Here is a 17,093-nt window from a genome sequence, read left to right as displayed (position 1 = left end):
TTGTGTCAGCCAACAAAATCGAATCTCTAGAGTGACAACTGAACAAACAATCTTTTCAATCTACACTGCCCATTCAAAAATATGTTTGGCAACAATTATTTTAATTGATGGAGTGTGTAGCTTTTCATTTCTTAAACAACCGTGTAGGAAGACACATCATGGCCATATTCCAAGATGACGAAGCCAAGATTCATCAAGCTCAAATTGTGAAAGAATGTTTGGGAGGGAGCATGAAGAATCATTTTTACACCTCTGAGTCCAGACCTTGATGCACCTCTTAATGGAAATGCCATCACAACATTTACTTCCATCAAGAGGTGCATAATTTTTTGGTCAAGATCTTGTATCACAGCAATAATGATCCAATCATAGACTCCTAAGAATTTGCCTATTAAATACAAAGCACAACTTTTTTTTTTTTTTTTCTGGCTGGGCTATTGTGATGTATTTTTTGTAGTTCACTCTAGGGGGTGCTGTTTACTTATTGCCTTTTTCATAACACACTGTTTTTGTGAAATTCACGCTCGAATGATAATGCCATTCAGACAGTATACACTAATACTCACAAAATATTACATCAACCAGTTAATCACAGTACTCAGAACTGGAAATATTGTGTGGTTTTACCTCCAGGAGCATTTTCGTGGATAATTACAGCAATAAATCTGTCTGAGGCACCTGCACAGCTCTTTGAGGAGGGGGTCTTCAGCACGTCAGTGAGAGAACAAAGAATCCGCTAAAACACGCTGTGAGTCAGCCGGTGATCATGAGCTAAGAGACAATGGCACTGGAACAATTATTTTTTGTGCCGACAGTAAATCTATATTTGGGATAGTAAACTCAAAAACATCCGTAGAGGCCTTTTAAAGACACAACTAAGGTGACCAGATTTCTGAAATATAATCTGGGGATTTTTTTCTAGTCCATTGTTCAAAATAACACTGAAATCTCACTTGTACAGATAGCACACATATGTAACACACACGTATGGAGATAGGCCACTGAAGAGTCTACCACTGGTGATCCGGCCAACTCCAGCTCTCCCATCCCTTAAATCTCCAGTTTAGGATATCCCTTGGCCGGGAGATTGCTCTTAAAGGGGCTATGCCAATGGCGAGACATCTCTTTCATGCAAGCAGGCATGGCGGGCAGGAGTTGTCTCTCTGTGGGTTAAGCAGGCGGCAGCCTTTTTCCGTCGTAAAGGTCCCTTTCTGCTCCTTCTGCATCTTGTGCCGTGGGCCAAGCAAGGCCCAGTTTCAGTTCCAGAGTCAGTCCTGCTAGGGGGTCTAGACTGTTGGACAGACCAGGGAGAGTTGTCTTCCTCTTCATCCATGTCTTAGTTGAGAAGGTCAGAGTTGGTGTGTCCTCGTCACCCGGTCCTTCCTCCTTTGCAAGAAGGCCTTCAAACAGAGGAGGCATATCCGGGGATTCGGCTTCCGTCACATCCGCCCATCTCGTTGCAACTTGCGCATGATGGTCAGTATAGATTTCGTGGCAGCTCTGGACAGACATGGGTCTTGTTGGTTAGCCACAGCCACTCTCAGACCTCTCTCCAAAATTTTCACCAGCATTGACACACAGTGGACGTATGTTCGTGAGTCCGAAAGCGACGTTTGAGTGTTTTGTGCCCATACACAATGCACGAGATGGTTAATTGCTCCACATGACGATGGACATGGTAGGAATGCAATCATATAAAGCAGTCGTGTCTCTTCAGAAAATTTGGACTTAACCGCTCAATTCATATGGATTAGTTTTACGATCTCTTTTATGAACTTTGCATAGTTGTCTATAGATGGACAGAATGCTCTCAGATTTCATTAAAAATAGCTTAATTAGTATTTCACAGATGAACGAAAGTCTTACAGGTTTGGAGCAACATGAGTAACATTTCATTTTTGAAATGGCAACAACATTTTATTTTTGGGTGAACTATCACTTTAAAATTGCTTGCTTCATTTAGTATACACGGAACCATGAATATGCATATTAGTCCCCGCCTCCACTCAATCACACCAGCTCGGACTCCCTGATCCACTGCGGTCAACTTTAGTGTAGTAAACGCTACACGATGGCAAGTGGAAATAATGGATTAATTCAGTCATATCTGTTAGAACCAGAAACGGATTCAGAAGTGAAAGAGTGAATTATACAGGCTCGTCGATGCATCAGAATGGTAAAATGTTTTATAAAATGCTCTCTATGTCGGACACATAACGGTAATTGATATGATTAGCCTTTGGTGGTGTTGAAAGTGCTTTAGAAATAAAGTTTGAGTTGAGTAGGGCGTTCAATTTATAGGAATTGCGAGGGACTAAATGACGTAACTTAACGTTAGGCCTACAACTGAGTGATCAAGACGGAGAGAAGGACTTCAGAGTCACTTATTTAACTCCTAAATTAATTAATGTTTGAATCGGTTCAGTGAATGATTAAAATGACTCACTCATAAAGGCAGTTACTTGTGTCATTCCACACTGTTTTTGCAAAGGTTTTTAGCGTTACAATGAAAGATGCCTGATGCACATAAAAAATGTAGCCTACTTTATTCAGATATTATAACAGAAAATTAAACCTAATAAACATTTCACTGCATACAACATGACCCCCACAACACTTAAGGCCCATTCACACCAAGAACGATAACTATATTTGTGTCCTCGTTACAGCAGGGTGGATTCTGATTGGCTGTCAATGTTTTTATCGTTCATCAGCTGGATAAAATCGTTCTGAAAGTGATTCCAACGGTTATGTTTCTACGTGCCATTAAAGTCATATAGCTGTGGTGTGAACTCTGCTATTCTTTAATATTGAGAACGATTTTTAGAACTAAATCTATATCGTTATCTTTATAGTTATTTTCCTTGGTGTGAACAGGCCTTTAGTGTATATGCACTCACACAGTTGTTTTTAAATGTTTATTTGACCACCCTGCCTGCTGTTTGTGGAAGCAATAAACTCCACTATAAGGATAAGAATGTCTTAAATATTGATATAATGTCTTATTAGTGTTTAAACACTTGGGCTGAGAGCTCTGGCAAAATTAAAGTGCTGCAACAGATTAAACTGAAGCAATTTAATTAAATGCATTAAGGGAAAAAAATGTTAATTAGAGTAATTAGGTGGGAATTTTGTCTCCTGTTGTGTCAGAACAGCTGCTGAGACCTCACACTTAAGGGATCAGTTACAAGGGAATTCTTCCCTGGAGAGGACACTAGATTTATGTGAGGCCCAGGAGATTCATATTCGCTACCACATCTGACTGGCCCATGATGTCACCTGGTGCTGTAAAACTTTTTAATGGCCCACTAAATCAGAATCGTGGATTGGAGGCATTTAAGGCTAAGTGAAGACAGGATAAGGTTATGGGGAGAAAGAGGAAAAGCAGGATGAATAGAGACATGGAGAGAGAGCGAGCAAAATGACCTTGCTGATGTCATAACACAAGCAATATCCAATCAGAATGCCTCTAGAATGAATGTTCACAACATTAAAATCTCTTTGTGCTTTTGTAATGCATAAACCTTTAAAACATGGGAGTCCAATCCTGCTCCTGAAGGGCCACTGTCCTGCAGAGTTCAGCTCCAATCCTAAATAAACACATAAAGGTTTAAACTTACAAGCATGGTGTCTTGAGGAAAGTTGGAGCTCAACTCTCCAGGACAGTGAAACTCTAGAACCTCTAGAACCGAGTTTAGACACTCCTACTCTAAAATTACAATAACCTTCAGATCATTTTAAATATCATCAAAAATATGTAGTCTAGATTATGAAAACAGAATTATGAAATGATATTGTTCCAAATCCGACTAATTATTATTCTGTGGAACAAAAATGACACTGCAAAATGTCCATGAAATGTAATTAAAGTGGATGGGGATCAGAGACAACCAACTTTCATTGCATGGAGAAGAGCAGCTTGGACATTTTGTTTCATAACTGCTTTTGTACTCCACAGAACAAAAGAAAGACATACCGGAACTATATCTTTAAATGAGGGGTAAAACCATGGGACAATAACAGTGTTTGCTAGTGAATATATACAGATGGTTGCACAGGATTCTGGGATATGATGCAAGATCCAGCTCCATTCACTTGCACACTCCTCAATGTCTGAAATCAATGTCCTCATTTGCCAGAATCAAAGCAGTTCTGCAAGGAATGTAGATCTAGAAAGAAAAAGAAAAAATATTTATATACACAAACAAACATCAGCACACATCAGCTACCTTCCAATGTGGTTGATTGTGACAAGATGTTTTCGGTTTATTTAGTGCTGCCTGACTGTGATCAGATCATCTGAGATGTTACAACCAGGTGGAAATGGGTTCTTAAGGTTTCAGGTTTCTGGCCGTATATGAAACATAGTCTAGATTAAGTCCAAGAATAAACAAATCCATGTCTTAAAGTGTTGAGGATACTGGCTGCTCTAATAAACAATTCACATGGCTATATACCTGCCGAGCTGAAAAAAAAAAAAAAAAAAAAAAAAATTCTCCAGGGAGAAAAGCTTGAAAGCAAGTTAAAAGGAGCTCTAATCTGCTGTGTAAAAACAATTCTTTATGTAACCTGGGAGCACCTTGCAATACAGTTTTTATTAGTGAAATCACTGTTCTTTGACCTCACTTCATACAGCAGGACATGAAACTACAGGTCTGGGATCAGTCCAGCGGGATATGAGAAGTGATTGGGTCCGGGCGTCGACATACCGACAAGAACGACTTGTTTCTCTCAGAGGAAAAAAGGAATATATAAAGCAGAGAATATATCTAGTGAAAGTTCTCATGAATAAAACATTGTGTGTAGGGAGAGGAAACAGAGTCATTGATGTAGGTCAGGTTCTGGTTGATTTCCACAGGGAGCAGACATGAGGTTTATTAACTGGGCCTGCACTCACCAACTGGAATTGGACCTGAGCTCCCAGCGTGAGCGCCAAGAAGACGCCAAACAGAAAATCACTGTTTTAACACCAGAAGCTTCACTATGTTCTTATTGAAGTCTTCGGAAATGAGATCCTGTGTGTGGTCTCGCAAGAGTGGTTTGGGTTTTATCGTTTAAAGAATAATAAGATTGAGCTTGTTGAGCATCATTGACAAGTTTTTAACCATTACCGGCCACGAGACCTCAGCCCAGTACCTTTCTCTATGTAATTTAAAAAAAAAAAATTTAAATACAATATTTAATAAAACCTGTGACTATAAAAAAAGTATAAAAATAAATATATAATTAATAATCCAATAAAGTTCACTTCAACAAAATGCATGTTATCATAGGTCAAGTTTAACTTCAGTGATTCATGAATCAATAGCTACTGCTGTGTCTTTTTCATAATGAAATCTGAAGTAAATCTCTTAAAACAGAGAGGGACAATTTTAGATGCCTCTTAATATAATCCATAGCAGCAGGCTTGTACAGTAATATAGATCTAGGGTTTTCAACCCCTGGAAGTCCATTATGGAGCTGCAGGGGGTCCATGAAGAATTTTTCATGAAATTTCGAACTATCTGAATGAGCACAGTAATTAATAATGTGTTAGAGATTGATCTAAATGAATGTTTTACTAAAGCAGGGGTCTTCAACCTTGATGGATAGAGATGGAGTGGAGCCAGGGACCCCCTATTGATGAGTGTTGAGTTTTAATCTCAGAACGCAGCCCTGCACATGTGAGGTTCTCCACTTGAACACTAGATGTCACTGCTGCAGTTTGGAAACAGGAAACAATTTCTCAAAGGAATGGAAGCTGCAGGTAGCCTGAGCTGTCCTTCTGACAAACACCAAAATCTTACATACAGAATTTTGAATAAGGTATACTATAATGTGATGGGGAAAAAACAATCACTATCTAATGTAATAAGCAAGATAATATGACTAAGAAGTCTCTGTGTGATTGTGGGAAGGAGAATGAGTAAAAAAACAAAACAATATAATTTTGTTTATATTAGGACTTGATGTTAGCAGAACGCCTACATCTATACAGACACTGCATCCAGATCTAGTCAAGTCAAGGTCACCTTTATTTATATAGTGCTTTTTACAATACAGATTGTATCAAAGCAGCTTCACAGTGATAACATGAAAATAATACAACAAAGTTTGTTTCTAGAAGGATATTGCGTCATCGTCCACCTTAAGTAAGGCAGATCAATAATATTGTTGAATATTTAATGTCCCCAACTAAGCAAGCCAAAAGCCAAGGCAACAGTGGCAAGGAACCAAAACTCCATCAGGTGACAGAATGGAGAAAAAAACCTTGGGAGAAACCAGGCTCAGTCGGGGGCCAGTTCTCCTCTGGCCAACGAACGAACAGTGTATGATTATGATTCAGGTAGCATTACAGGTTAGAAGTCAGATTGGATCAGAACATTCAGATTATTTATCCAGTTCCATCTGGTTGGAAGTCGGAGTCTTCAAGCCAGTATGGGCGTATCTACTCCAAGAGGAGAACTGAACTAAGACTCACCCTTTAGAAAGCTTCAGGCATAAGATAAATCTCACTTTCTGGCCAGAGTCACGGACAGACCAGCAGGGTTTCCTGCCTTTGAATGAATATTTTTGTCAGAGCACCGTCTGAGTTACACCGGCGTTAATATCTTGCTCAATTAAAATGCCTGCTGCGATTAGCCGGATCTCTTAAAAGGCACTTTGAGCCAAAACAGTATTAACAGGCTCATTGATTCCTGGCATAACCATCTTTCAGTCGGCTCATCAGCACCGGTAATCACGCAACTCAAGCTATTACAAACTACATGGCCGCCAGTGACCCCTGACCAGCCAGCTAATCCATCACTGACATTTAAAACAAAAATGCTATCTTCAGGTACAGCAGTCCAGGCGGAAGCAGGGCAAGAAAGGGAACCTCATGTGTCTCCAGCAACATGAAGACGAAGAGAAATCTAAGCTGCAGGCACCATGAATGCTCATTCTGGTGTGTTCTGTTGTCCTTAAAAGCTCACCCAAAAATTAAATTCTGTCATTAATACACCTTCATGTCATTCCAAACCTGCAGGACTGTGGAAAACTAAAAGGAAACTTTTTGAATTGCTACAAGAAGGACACAAAAGCATCATAGAAGTATCATAAAATTGGCCCATACATACTGTGAACCATATTCCAAGTCATTTTGAAAGATTTCCTTGGCGTTCATAAGAGATGTAATGTCACTCCTAGAGGGCCCTTCATAGTATATCGCCATCAGGAGGGGCCTGCTATTGCAGGCAGAGGGTTCAATATTTCACCCTCAGCCAGAGTTATGGAAACTATGGGTCTGGCCCCTGAGGGGGCACAGTACCGAGACGCTGGCCTGTCAGTAGGAGTAATCGAGACCATACTCAGATCTAGAGCTCCCTCCACAAAAAATTGTACGACCTAAAATGGAATGTTTCACCATTTGGTGTAGAGAGCGTGAGGTTGATCCAACTGCTCGGTGGCTTCAGTGCTGGAGTTCCTCCAGGATCGCTTCTCTGCTGGTCTTACCCCATCCACACTCAAGGTATAAGTGACTGCCATTACAGCTTTCCACACTCTTCTGGGTGATGGCCCTTTTGGAAGACATCAGCTGGTCATACGTTTCCTCCGTGGGGCTTGGAGGATGAGACCTTCGACTCAGACCAGAGTTCCCACATTGGACCTGGCAGTGATTCTCGAAGGGCTGGTTGAGGCCCCCTTCGAACCTCCGGAGTCGGCTGAGGCCAAGAACCTTTCCCTCAAGGTAGCTTTTTTATTAGCCATTACTTCTCTCAGGAGAGTAGGAGATCTTCAGACCCTTTCTATATTTTACGGGTGCCTGGAGTTTGCTCAAGGCGATATTAAGGCTATCTTGCATCCCAGGCCAGGCTGTGTGCCTAAAGTGCCATCTAATGTGGCACGGCCTTTGGTTCTGCAGGCTTTTCATCCCCCACCTCACGTGACGACGGATGAAGAAAGACTTCATTTGCTCTGCCCTGTCAGAGGTCTCAAGATTTATGTCCAAGATTTGTGTCTACTTCATGGCAGAAGTCAGACCAGTTGCTTGTGTGCTTCGGGTTGCCCAAGAAGGGGCTTCCCGCATCCAAACAGACCATCAGTAACTGGATCGTTCAGGCTATCTCTATGGCCTATCAGGTGCGCAGCTTGCTAGGGCTGCAACTAACGATTATTTTAATAATCGATTAATCTGTCGATTATTTTTTTCAATTAATCGATGAATAAAAAATAAAAATAAAAAAACCATTAATTTCCAACCCTTTTATTCAAAAACAGAACTGACAGTGCAAATTCACAGTGCAAAAAAATCTTCAGAAAGTGCACAAACAGGTTGCTCCTTGAACATCCCTGAGCTGTTAAAGTAATAATAATAAAAAAAATGGACTAACACAAAAAACATACACATGTAAGCTTTACATCTGCCAAATATATAGGCTTTTTTAAAATAAAGTGCACAAAAAGATGTATATTTTTGTTTAAAGGGACCTGAGCAGTCAGAACAATAAATAATTTATAAAAAATAAAGAAAAATACAAATCAGAAAACTTAACAGGATTTGTTTGAACGTCAGAACTTGATCTCTACACTACACTCACAGACGCACACACTCACAGACACACACACTCACAAACTCTCACACTCACAGATGCACATACTCACAAACTCTCACACTCAGACACAGACACACACACACACAGACTCACACGCACTCAGTCTCTCTCACTTTGTTCAGACACTTTGCATTGCAATGCAAAAATATGAGCATGTCCACATGCTCCTGGCTCAGGCTCGCTCTTTTCTTGGAGGCTATGTTTCCTGCTGCAGAAAACAGCCGCTCAGATGGTGTTGAGGTGGCAGGGATGCATAGGTAAGACTTGGCTAGCCTGGCCAACATGGGATATCTGTCATTGTTAGCCTTCCACCACAGTAATGGGTTTTCTTCATTGGCAAGGCTATTTTCTCCAAAGTATGTGAGGACTTCGTTCCTCACTTGGGTGTGGACATCCTCAGCTTCGCCTGCTATATCCTCTTCTTCACCATCAGAACCAAGGAGTGAGTCAAATAGAGTGGCTAGAGGTGTTGATTCAGTAGTTGTAGTATCAGTGGAGGTAACACTGCAACTGCCATGCTGCTGCACATCCATCTTCCTTCTCTCTTCAAGTGCCATTGTTTGCACTTTAGTTTGAACATGTAGGACTTCATCAGGTGAAAGAAACTTCAGTTTCCTAAACCTTGGGTCAAGGACCATCGCAAGAATCACTGTTTGGTGCTCTATCTGAGAAAGCAGTCTCCCTTTCCATCTCTCCTGCAACTGCTGCACAGCAGTGAGTTGGAAAGCCCGCAGCGGGGCTGACTCGTAGGCAGCACTCTGGGTGGACTTCAACAGCCCCTTCACAAGTGAAGGTATTGCAGATATTGTTGCATATTTCCATCCACTCATGAACACAGTGACACATTCAAAAGGCTTGAAGACTGTTGAAAGCTCTTCCAGCAGGCTCCACTGGTCTGGTTTCAGATCCAGGTACCTTTTGTATGACAGAGCTGTCGGACAGTGTTGCTGTTACAGGCCACCTTTGCTCAAGCAGTCAGCTTATCATATAGAATGTGCTATTCCACCTTGTGCTTATGTCTTGAACAAGGCTGTGCTCAGGTGTGGCCATTTGTTGTTGTTTCTCTCTGAGCTTACTGCTGGCTACTGTAGCTCGCTTTTCTTAAAATGTTCTATCAGACATCCTGCAGCCCCGACAACTTTTTCAATGCTTGGATGCTTCAACGCAGCATTGATCACAAGTTGCAAAGCATGGCCAGTGCAACGGACAGAGGACCACCCATGCTTCTCCTCCAGGATATTTGCCGCAGCCACAATATTAGCACCATTGTCATGGACTATGGCAATGATTTTGCTAGGAGGAATTTCAAATCTGGCCACTACCTGCTCCAACCACTCTGCAATGTTAGATTCAGTATGTCTGTCCTGCAGTGGCATGGTGGTGAGGCAGACTGACTGCATGTGTCACAATCCACTCACAGGAAAAGAGGAGAAGATCCAATAGCAGTAAGTAATATTTATTGGGGAAATCCGTACTCACAAACAGTCCAGGCAGGGGTCAAAACCAAAGAAGCAATCCAAAACATAAAACAATACAAAACAGGCAACAAAGCAGAACTCAGAAATGGTGTGATAATAGACAAGGACTCTGTGACAAACACTGAAACAACCAGGGTATATATACACACAGAACTAACAATGAAACCGGGAACAGCTGGGAACAATGATGACGGGGAACAGCTGAGTGCAATGAACAGTGATTGGTACAGACAAGGATTGTGGGGAATGCAGTTCATAATGTGACAGACACCGTGGGGAAGGAGGACAAGGACAAAAGCAACATGTTTTTCTACCTTACAAGGAAGTTGTAAGTCTCTCTGTGATGTATATAAGCTCAATCCTTACTGTACCACCACAGAGGAACTGAGAGATGACGGGGTGAGAGGAAGGAGAAACATAGAGGCATGATGGGGTGAGGTTTCTCTAAGTTTCTCTCCTGACATATAAGAATGAATTTTTTTCTTGGCAAGATAACTGGTGTCTGGTCCCTTGAATCAAATAATAACGGGGAAAAGGCTTAATTCCAAGTCTAAAATTTTCCATCAAGAAGCCTCTCATGGTTTGCTGTTTTTTTCTGGAATCAAAAAGATAGTATGAGTTTGTGTAATAGCACAAGTTACATCTACTCAATACATACTTACATACTTCTTGTTTTAGTTACTAGTTGTGTAAAGGTAAGTAACCCAAAGAGCAATTACAGACAAGACACACACACACACACACACACACCCATCCACACCCAAGTTCACTTGAAGCTTATTCATTAAATTATTACCATCATTGTAGTAAGTGCAAGTTAAGTTCATTTATACACCACATTTAATCACAGCTTAAGATGACCAAGTGCTTTAAAATAACTTTAAAATTAAATTAAAAAGTAGCACACACACAAATATATTTGTCAACAATAATCGATATGGGACAAAGCAGATTGAAAAATTAATGGGCCAAAAGGCGAGTGAATAAAAACGTGTCTTCAGTCTTGCAAACTATACCACCCCTGCTTTACTACTGTTATTAATGAGCTAACGCTAACTTGTCATGCTTGTTAAGCTGGATAACGAGTAAACACCAGCACCAGAAGAGCTACTGGAGGGACGTTAAAACGGAACAAAAGTAGGATTCTGTAGTGACTTACCCTGCTGTTGAACTCCCTTCCTCCTCATCAAGGACTCCAACATGTTTACGTTTTAGGTGCTGAATCATCACCGTGGTGCTCCCGTGCCATGCCATGTCGCTTTTGCATATCTTGCAATTAACACACTTTTTCAATTTATTTAGTGTGAAATGCTACCTTGCCCTCACCACCTTGGATGACTTAGGTCATACTGATTTCTCTGCCTCTGCCATGTGTTTCAGAACAACGTTACGGGTCTCTCCGATGGTCCTCTCTGCTCTGTGCTCAACTCAACTTTTTTTTTTTTTAATACTCTCAGTACATCTCAGACATTATAGTCACGTGACACAATGAATCGATAATGAAATTCGTTGCCAACTCTTTTAATAATCAAATTTTATCGATTTTATCGATTCGTTGTTGCAGCCTTACAGCTTGCCTTCACCTTTGGCCGTTCAACCAGAGGCATGGCATCCACTAGAGCCCTCCTCTCAGGGATCCCGATCCAAGAAGTGTGCGATGCAGCAGGATGGGCCACCCCTCATACTTTTATCAGATTCTATAGCCTGGACATTCCTTCTACACTAGGCACTCTAGTGCTCTCGTCCTAAGTGTGCCTGTGCGCAGCTTCACACTGGGACAGGCAGGGCTCGTTGTGGCATAGTGGGCACTCGTTCCCCAAAGTGTTGTATCGACGCAGTGCGAGTTCCCTCGAAAGGGAACGTCTCAGGTTACGACTATAACCCTTGTTCCCTGAGAAGGGAACGAGACACTGCGTCCCTTCGCCATGCCTTCCTCAGCCTGGGAGCGACTTGCTTCATTGGAAAAGCTAACTCTGTTGTGTGCCAGCGTCCCTTTGTAGCTTCCGTGTATGCCGTCACAAGTTACGTCATGACGCAACGCCAATCAGGATTGGAATAATTTCATTCATGCTTCAGACGTGCTATGCTGGGGGCATTCCCCAAAGTGGAATGTGGCAAAGTGGCAAAGTTCTCAGGGAACAAGGGTTACAGTCGTAACCCGAGACGTTTGGTACACACAACTTGTTTTTAAGATGCAGGGCTGCATTTTTAAAGGTCCCTATACTTCTTTTAATTACAGCAGTGCCTTACTTACCCCACAATGCTTCGGGGTAGCCTGCAGTGACCAACGTTGACTGTGTGCAAATATGAACTTGCTCTTAATGCAAAACTGGAAATACAGAGACTCTTAAAGTAAGAAAAACTTTTTCAAAACGTGCTCTTGCAAAGTAGAGGAACAAAGCTGTCAAATGACTCCAAACAATCAGGCATTCACTTCACGTTCAACGCTCGCATCACCCACAGTGAAGGTTTGTGGCTTGCAGTGCCTCTCTTGCAAAAGGTGAGCAATGCCTTTGGGTAGATTATATATTTAAACACTCTGATCAACATTTTATAAGGATATAAATCAGACAGAATGGGGAGGTCTGTTTTTCCCCTTGAGTATCCCAGTCTCATCCAAGAATCCTGAGCAGTTTTTTCTCTTTCTCTTCACATTGTTCTGCTCAACGCTCGATATATATCTTACCCCAGAGTCGGTCCTCCTGCTAATGAAGGCCAGTTCCTCATGTGGAATGAGAGGTTACTAAGTCACCTGACCCATAAAACTGTGATGATCTGTAGAGCGATGTCCAATAGCAAGGTGTCCTTCCAAAGGCAGTCACTCACTCAACCTGGTCACTGGGACCCAATGAATGTGGGTCAGAAGGAAGGTTACAAATTAGTATTAAAAACTCCCACTGTTTTCCCCACCCTCCATCGCAGCCCTTATTATCCGTACAGTATGGCAGAAGTGACGTGGAGGATTCATATTGCTTGAGATAGAGAGTGAAATGAAAGGGAGCTTTTCGTTCCTTTGATCACAGAGCTTCACTCTTCTGTATCTTTCCTCTGTTCTTTTCTTCAGGAATCGTCAGAAGAGCTGCATGGCCCATCATGAGCTGCAAGGATCTCATCAAGAAAACATCTAAGGCCTGTAATTATTCAATCCTGCTCATTAAGAAATCTTCTATTGCCCATTCTTTAGAGAGAGAGAGAGAGAGAGAGAGAGAGAAAAAGATGAAAAGAGAGAGAAGGAAAGAGGAACAATTGTTAAGAGTGCCCTGTGCTCTTCCAAACTCATGCAAAGTGACAAAAAGTTAGGAATGAAACTGTTAAGCCTCTATTTTCTTTGCTCTGCAAACACACAATGCAAATAAGATAATAAAATATAAAATGGTTAATAATGAAGCGATTATTTTCAATTAGTCTCAGGCTCAAATGCCACATCCAAAGTGATAAAAATCCTTTGCCAATGGTTTAAAATTGTTGAAAGATATTCTGAATTTTGTTTGAGTTACAAACTAGACATCCACAAGCTATATTAGATATATAAAACAATACACTATTCTTTATTTCTTTTTTTGGGGGTAATACAGTACTTTTTTATTCTGAATAGGTAGAAATTCTGATCACAATTAATTTGTCTCACACAGTGATTAACTGAGATACTTAAAAATGGCACTTTATGACAAAAAGGTTGCTGACCCCCGCAATAGAGGGTTAAAGGGATAGTTCGCCCAAAAATGATATTTAAGCCATGATTTACTCACCCTCAAGCCGTTCGAGATGCATATGTCAATCTTTTTTCAGACGAACACATTTTCAGTTATTTTAGAAAATGTCTTAGATCTTTCAGTGGTTATAATGTGAAGCAATGGGGTCCAGCTGATTCAGGTCCGAAAATGGGCATGCATCCTTTCAAAAAATCCATCCGGCTCCAGGGGGATAAACGAAGGCCTTCTGAGGGTAATCCGTGCGGTTTTGTCGTAAAAATATACATATTTAAAACTTTATAAACTAAAATAACTGGCTTCCGGTGGCGGTCGGTGCGCGTTCACAGAGATGGATGCTGGCGTATGACGTATGACGTAGCGTAGGAAGCGTTGTGACGTAGAACGAACGTGACAGCGGAGCCAGAGAGCAGAGCAAAACAAAACTCAACGTTCGTTCTACGTCACAACGCTTCCTACGCTACGTCATACGTCATACGCCAGCATCCATCTCTGTGAACGCGCACCGACCGCCACCGGAAGCCAGTTATTTTAGTTTATAAAGTTTTAAATATGTATATTTTTACGACAAAACCGCACGGATTACCCTCAGAAGGCCTTCGTTTATCCCCCTGGAGCCGGATGGATTATTTTTGTGAAGGATGCATGCCCATTTTCGGACCTGAATCAGCTGGACCCCATTGCTTCACATTATAACCACTGAAAGATCTAAGACATTTTCTAAAATAACTGAAAATGTGTTCGTCTGAAAAAAGATTGACGTATGCATCTCGAACGGCTTTAGGGTGAGTAAATCATGGCTTAAATATCATTTTTGGGCGAACTATCCCTTTAAATCTGAAAACAAGAATAAGGAAATATGTACGTGAATATGTATGTTAATGGCTAGCAAAATGGCTGATTCAGCACTGAATGTGTCCTAAAATTGTGAGCAACTGCTTTGAAATGAAACAAGCTCACCTGCTATCAAGGCCAAATTGGAGGGGAGCAAAAATCTTTTTTCTGATCTGTCAAATTGGAGCTCTTTGGAACAAGCGCTGCTGTGTATAAAGTAGTACTTGTTGTCCTAAAATGAAAACTACGAGGGATAAAGTGAGTAATTCATGCAGAACGCCTGTGGAAGAGCTGTTCAGGGTAACGGGTGATGCTTCCAACAAGCAGGCCTGATCGAAACCAGCATGATGTTTATTTATGTCAGAGTGCTGAGGGTACCATGTGAAAGCTGCAATATCGGACAAACACCTTAGCCATCCAGCACGGCTCATCCTTTTAAACTGCAATAGCTGTGAGGATAGAAGTGCAAACGTTAGCTTGTTTCTGAGAAAAAGAATAGAATAAGTGAGATAGCAACAGAACAAGAGAGGTGAGGCAGAGAGAAGGGGGAAAATAGTGATTGAGATGATGGGTCCCGTTAAAGTGAAATGGCGAGAAAAGACAAACTTTAAACTGACTTGGAAGCAACAGTCCTTTAAATAAATCATGTTGTGAGTCTCACAAAATGGAGGCTGCATCCGGCACCTGCGTCTCGTTTTAATAATTCATTTCCTGTCACAATCAGACATTCCTCTAAAGCGTGTGCGAGAGGGAAGGAGGGTGTTTATCTTTTTTATCCGGTGTTTAAAAAACCAAACATTAAATGACAGAGAGAAAAATATGCTTGCCAGATTTGCATAGGACAGATAGCTTGCACTCACAATGAACCGAAAGAAACACTGACGAGATTGGATTCTGTAATATAAAGTAATAAAAGAGGAATTAAGATCAGCAGGGCACATTTTTAATTTCATTGGTTTAAAAAATGCGAAGGTTTCTTAGCAACAGAAATTTATCACAAGTATAAAGGTCAGTCAGAGGAGACTAGGGCCAATTGTAACACTACAATTATTTTAAAAGCTACCAAATAAGATAGACTGATGACATTTATTCTGCACACTCTCAGTAGAGTTCTCTCTGCCTGAAAAAAATAATTGTGATTATTCCACTTTGTGAGAAATTTTACAAAAACCTGATTTGAAAAAAATATTTTTGGGAAGTATTTTGCTTCTGCTGTCAAAAGTTATGAAGCCTTTGAAATTAAACCTGTATCTCGGCTCTGAGGTCATGGGCAACTGAACTTTCGTTAAGCTGAACTGTGTCGTGCAACTTACCTGCTGTTCAGTTGCTCTGTCTAGACTAGAGTAAGAAGAGCTAAACTTCAAGGACCACACAAGGACATTTTTAGACCTGCCGTGCCTTACCAACTTCCCCGACTGCTGGCTGTTTTTTTTTTTTTTTCATCAGCCTAAACAAACGCCTGGACCTGGACCATGGTTGGTCCTCGGGGGGACTTTTGTGGAGTGGGTGCTGGTGAATAATGGATCGTCTGTGCTGCTGAAGAAGATGACACCGGCCCCATTCTGGCCCCAGAACCCAGCCATCCGCCTCACACACACTGCACGGAGCAAACATCAGGGCCCAACGCAGACAGAGAGCCAGAGCCTGCTGCAATGCAAGAGCCAGAGATAAAGATGGAGCCCACCATTGCTTTGGAGCTCGAGCCAAAGAAAGAGTCTGACCAGGTGAGTAAGCTGGCAACACCATGCATTCCAGTGGGCGTGCTTGTGGAGTTGAGGGCATGGAGTGGAGCCATGCCCACACTCCCAGCACTGAAGGTAAGCTGCAGTTGGCCTCTGCAGGATACGATAAGGAATTGGAAGAGGATATCTCCCTGTCTCCTGTGTCTCCGCTGGTCCTGCCCAGCTCCAAGTCTCCTGTGTCTCCGCTGGTCCCGCCCAACTCAAAGTCTCCTGTTTCTCCAGAGATCCTGCCCAGCCTCCCTCTCCCAACTCCTCTTCCAATGACAGCCAGTTCCTCTGCCCCACCTCCACTGTTTCCCCTCATTTTTGTCATTTGTCTCCTCCTCTTACTCCACTCTGCTGCGTGGATCTGCTCTGTCTCCAGCTCTACCTTGTCAAGAGGATCCCCAGGCTCCGCCTCCAGCCGATGAGCCTGTCACTCCACCTCAGCTCCACCTTGGTTCCTCCCCACCTTGGCTCCACTTTGGTTCGCCTTCTTTACAGCTCCACCAGGCTCCCTCATCCCTCCAGCTTCGCCTTGGTCAGTTGCCGCTCCGCCTGCGCCACGGACTTCCAGGCCTTCAACTGTGCTTCATCCCTCCACCCCTCCAGCTTTGCCTTTTTTATACCAAACAATGGCAGGTAAATTTGTAGCAGTTTGAAAGTTATGAATGAAAATGTAAAACATCTGCAGGTTACAATTGTTCATGGTCTCTCCTACATCGGATGAACCATGTTTTATTCATTCATCCATCTATACAAGTTTTATCAGGATCT

The 17,093-nt window shown here is 41.9% G+C and overlaps 1 protein-coding gene across 1 annotated transcript in view; it reads right to left on the bottom strand.

Annotated features, from left to right (window-relative positions):
- Positions 1 to 2,529: 2,529 nt before the first annotated feature.
- Positions 2,530 to 17,093, bottom strand: part of gbe1a (glucan (1,4-alpha-), branching enzyme 1a) — a 151,805-nt gene continuing 137,241 nt past the window's right edge. Inside the window, exon 16 of the mRNA XM_084104994.1 lies at positions 2,530 to 4,169. Within this exon, the coding sequence (XP_083961120.1) occupies positions 4,107 to 4,169 (63 nt within the window). The 3' untranslated portion in view covers positions 2,530 to 4,106. The remainder of the gene's footprint in view (positions 4,170 to 17,093) is intronic.

The sequence above is a fragment of the Abramis brama genome (genome assembly GCF_963993115.1).
Source record: "Abramis brama genome assembly, chromosome: 25".
Classification (NCBI taxonomy): Eukaryota; Metazoa; Chordata; class Actinopteri; order Cypriniformes; family Leuciscidae; genus Abramis; species Abramis brama.
Note: the sequence above shows the minus strand (reverse complement) of the source record. Positions and strands in the feature narration are given on the sequence as shown.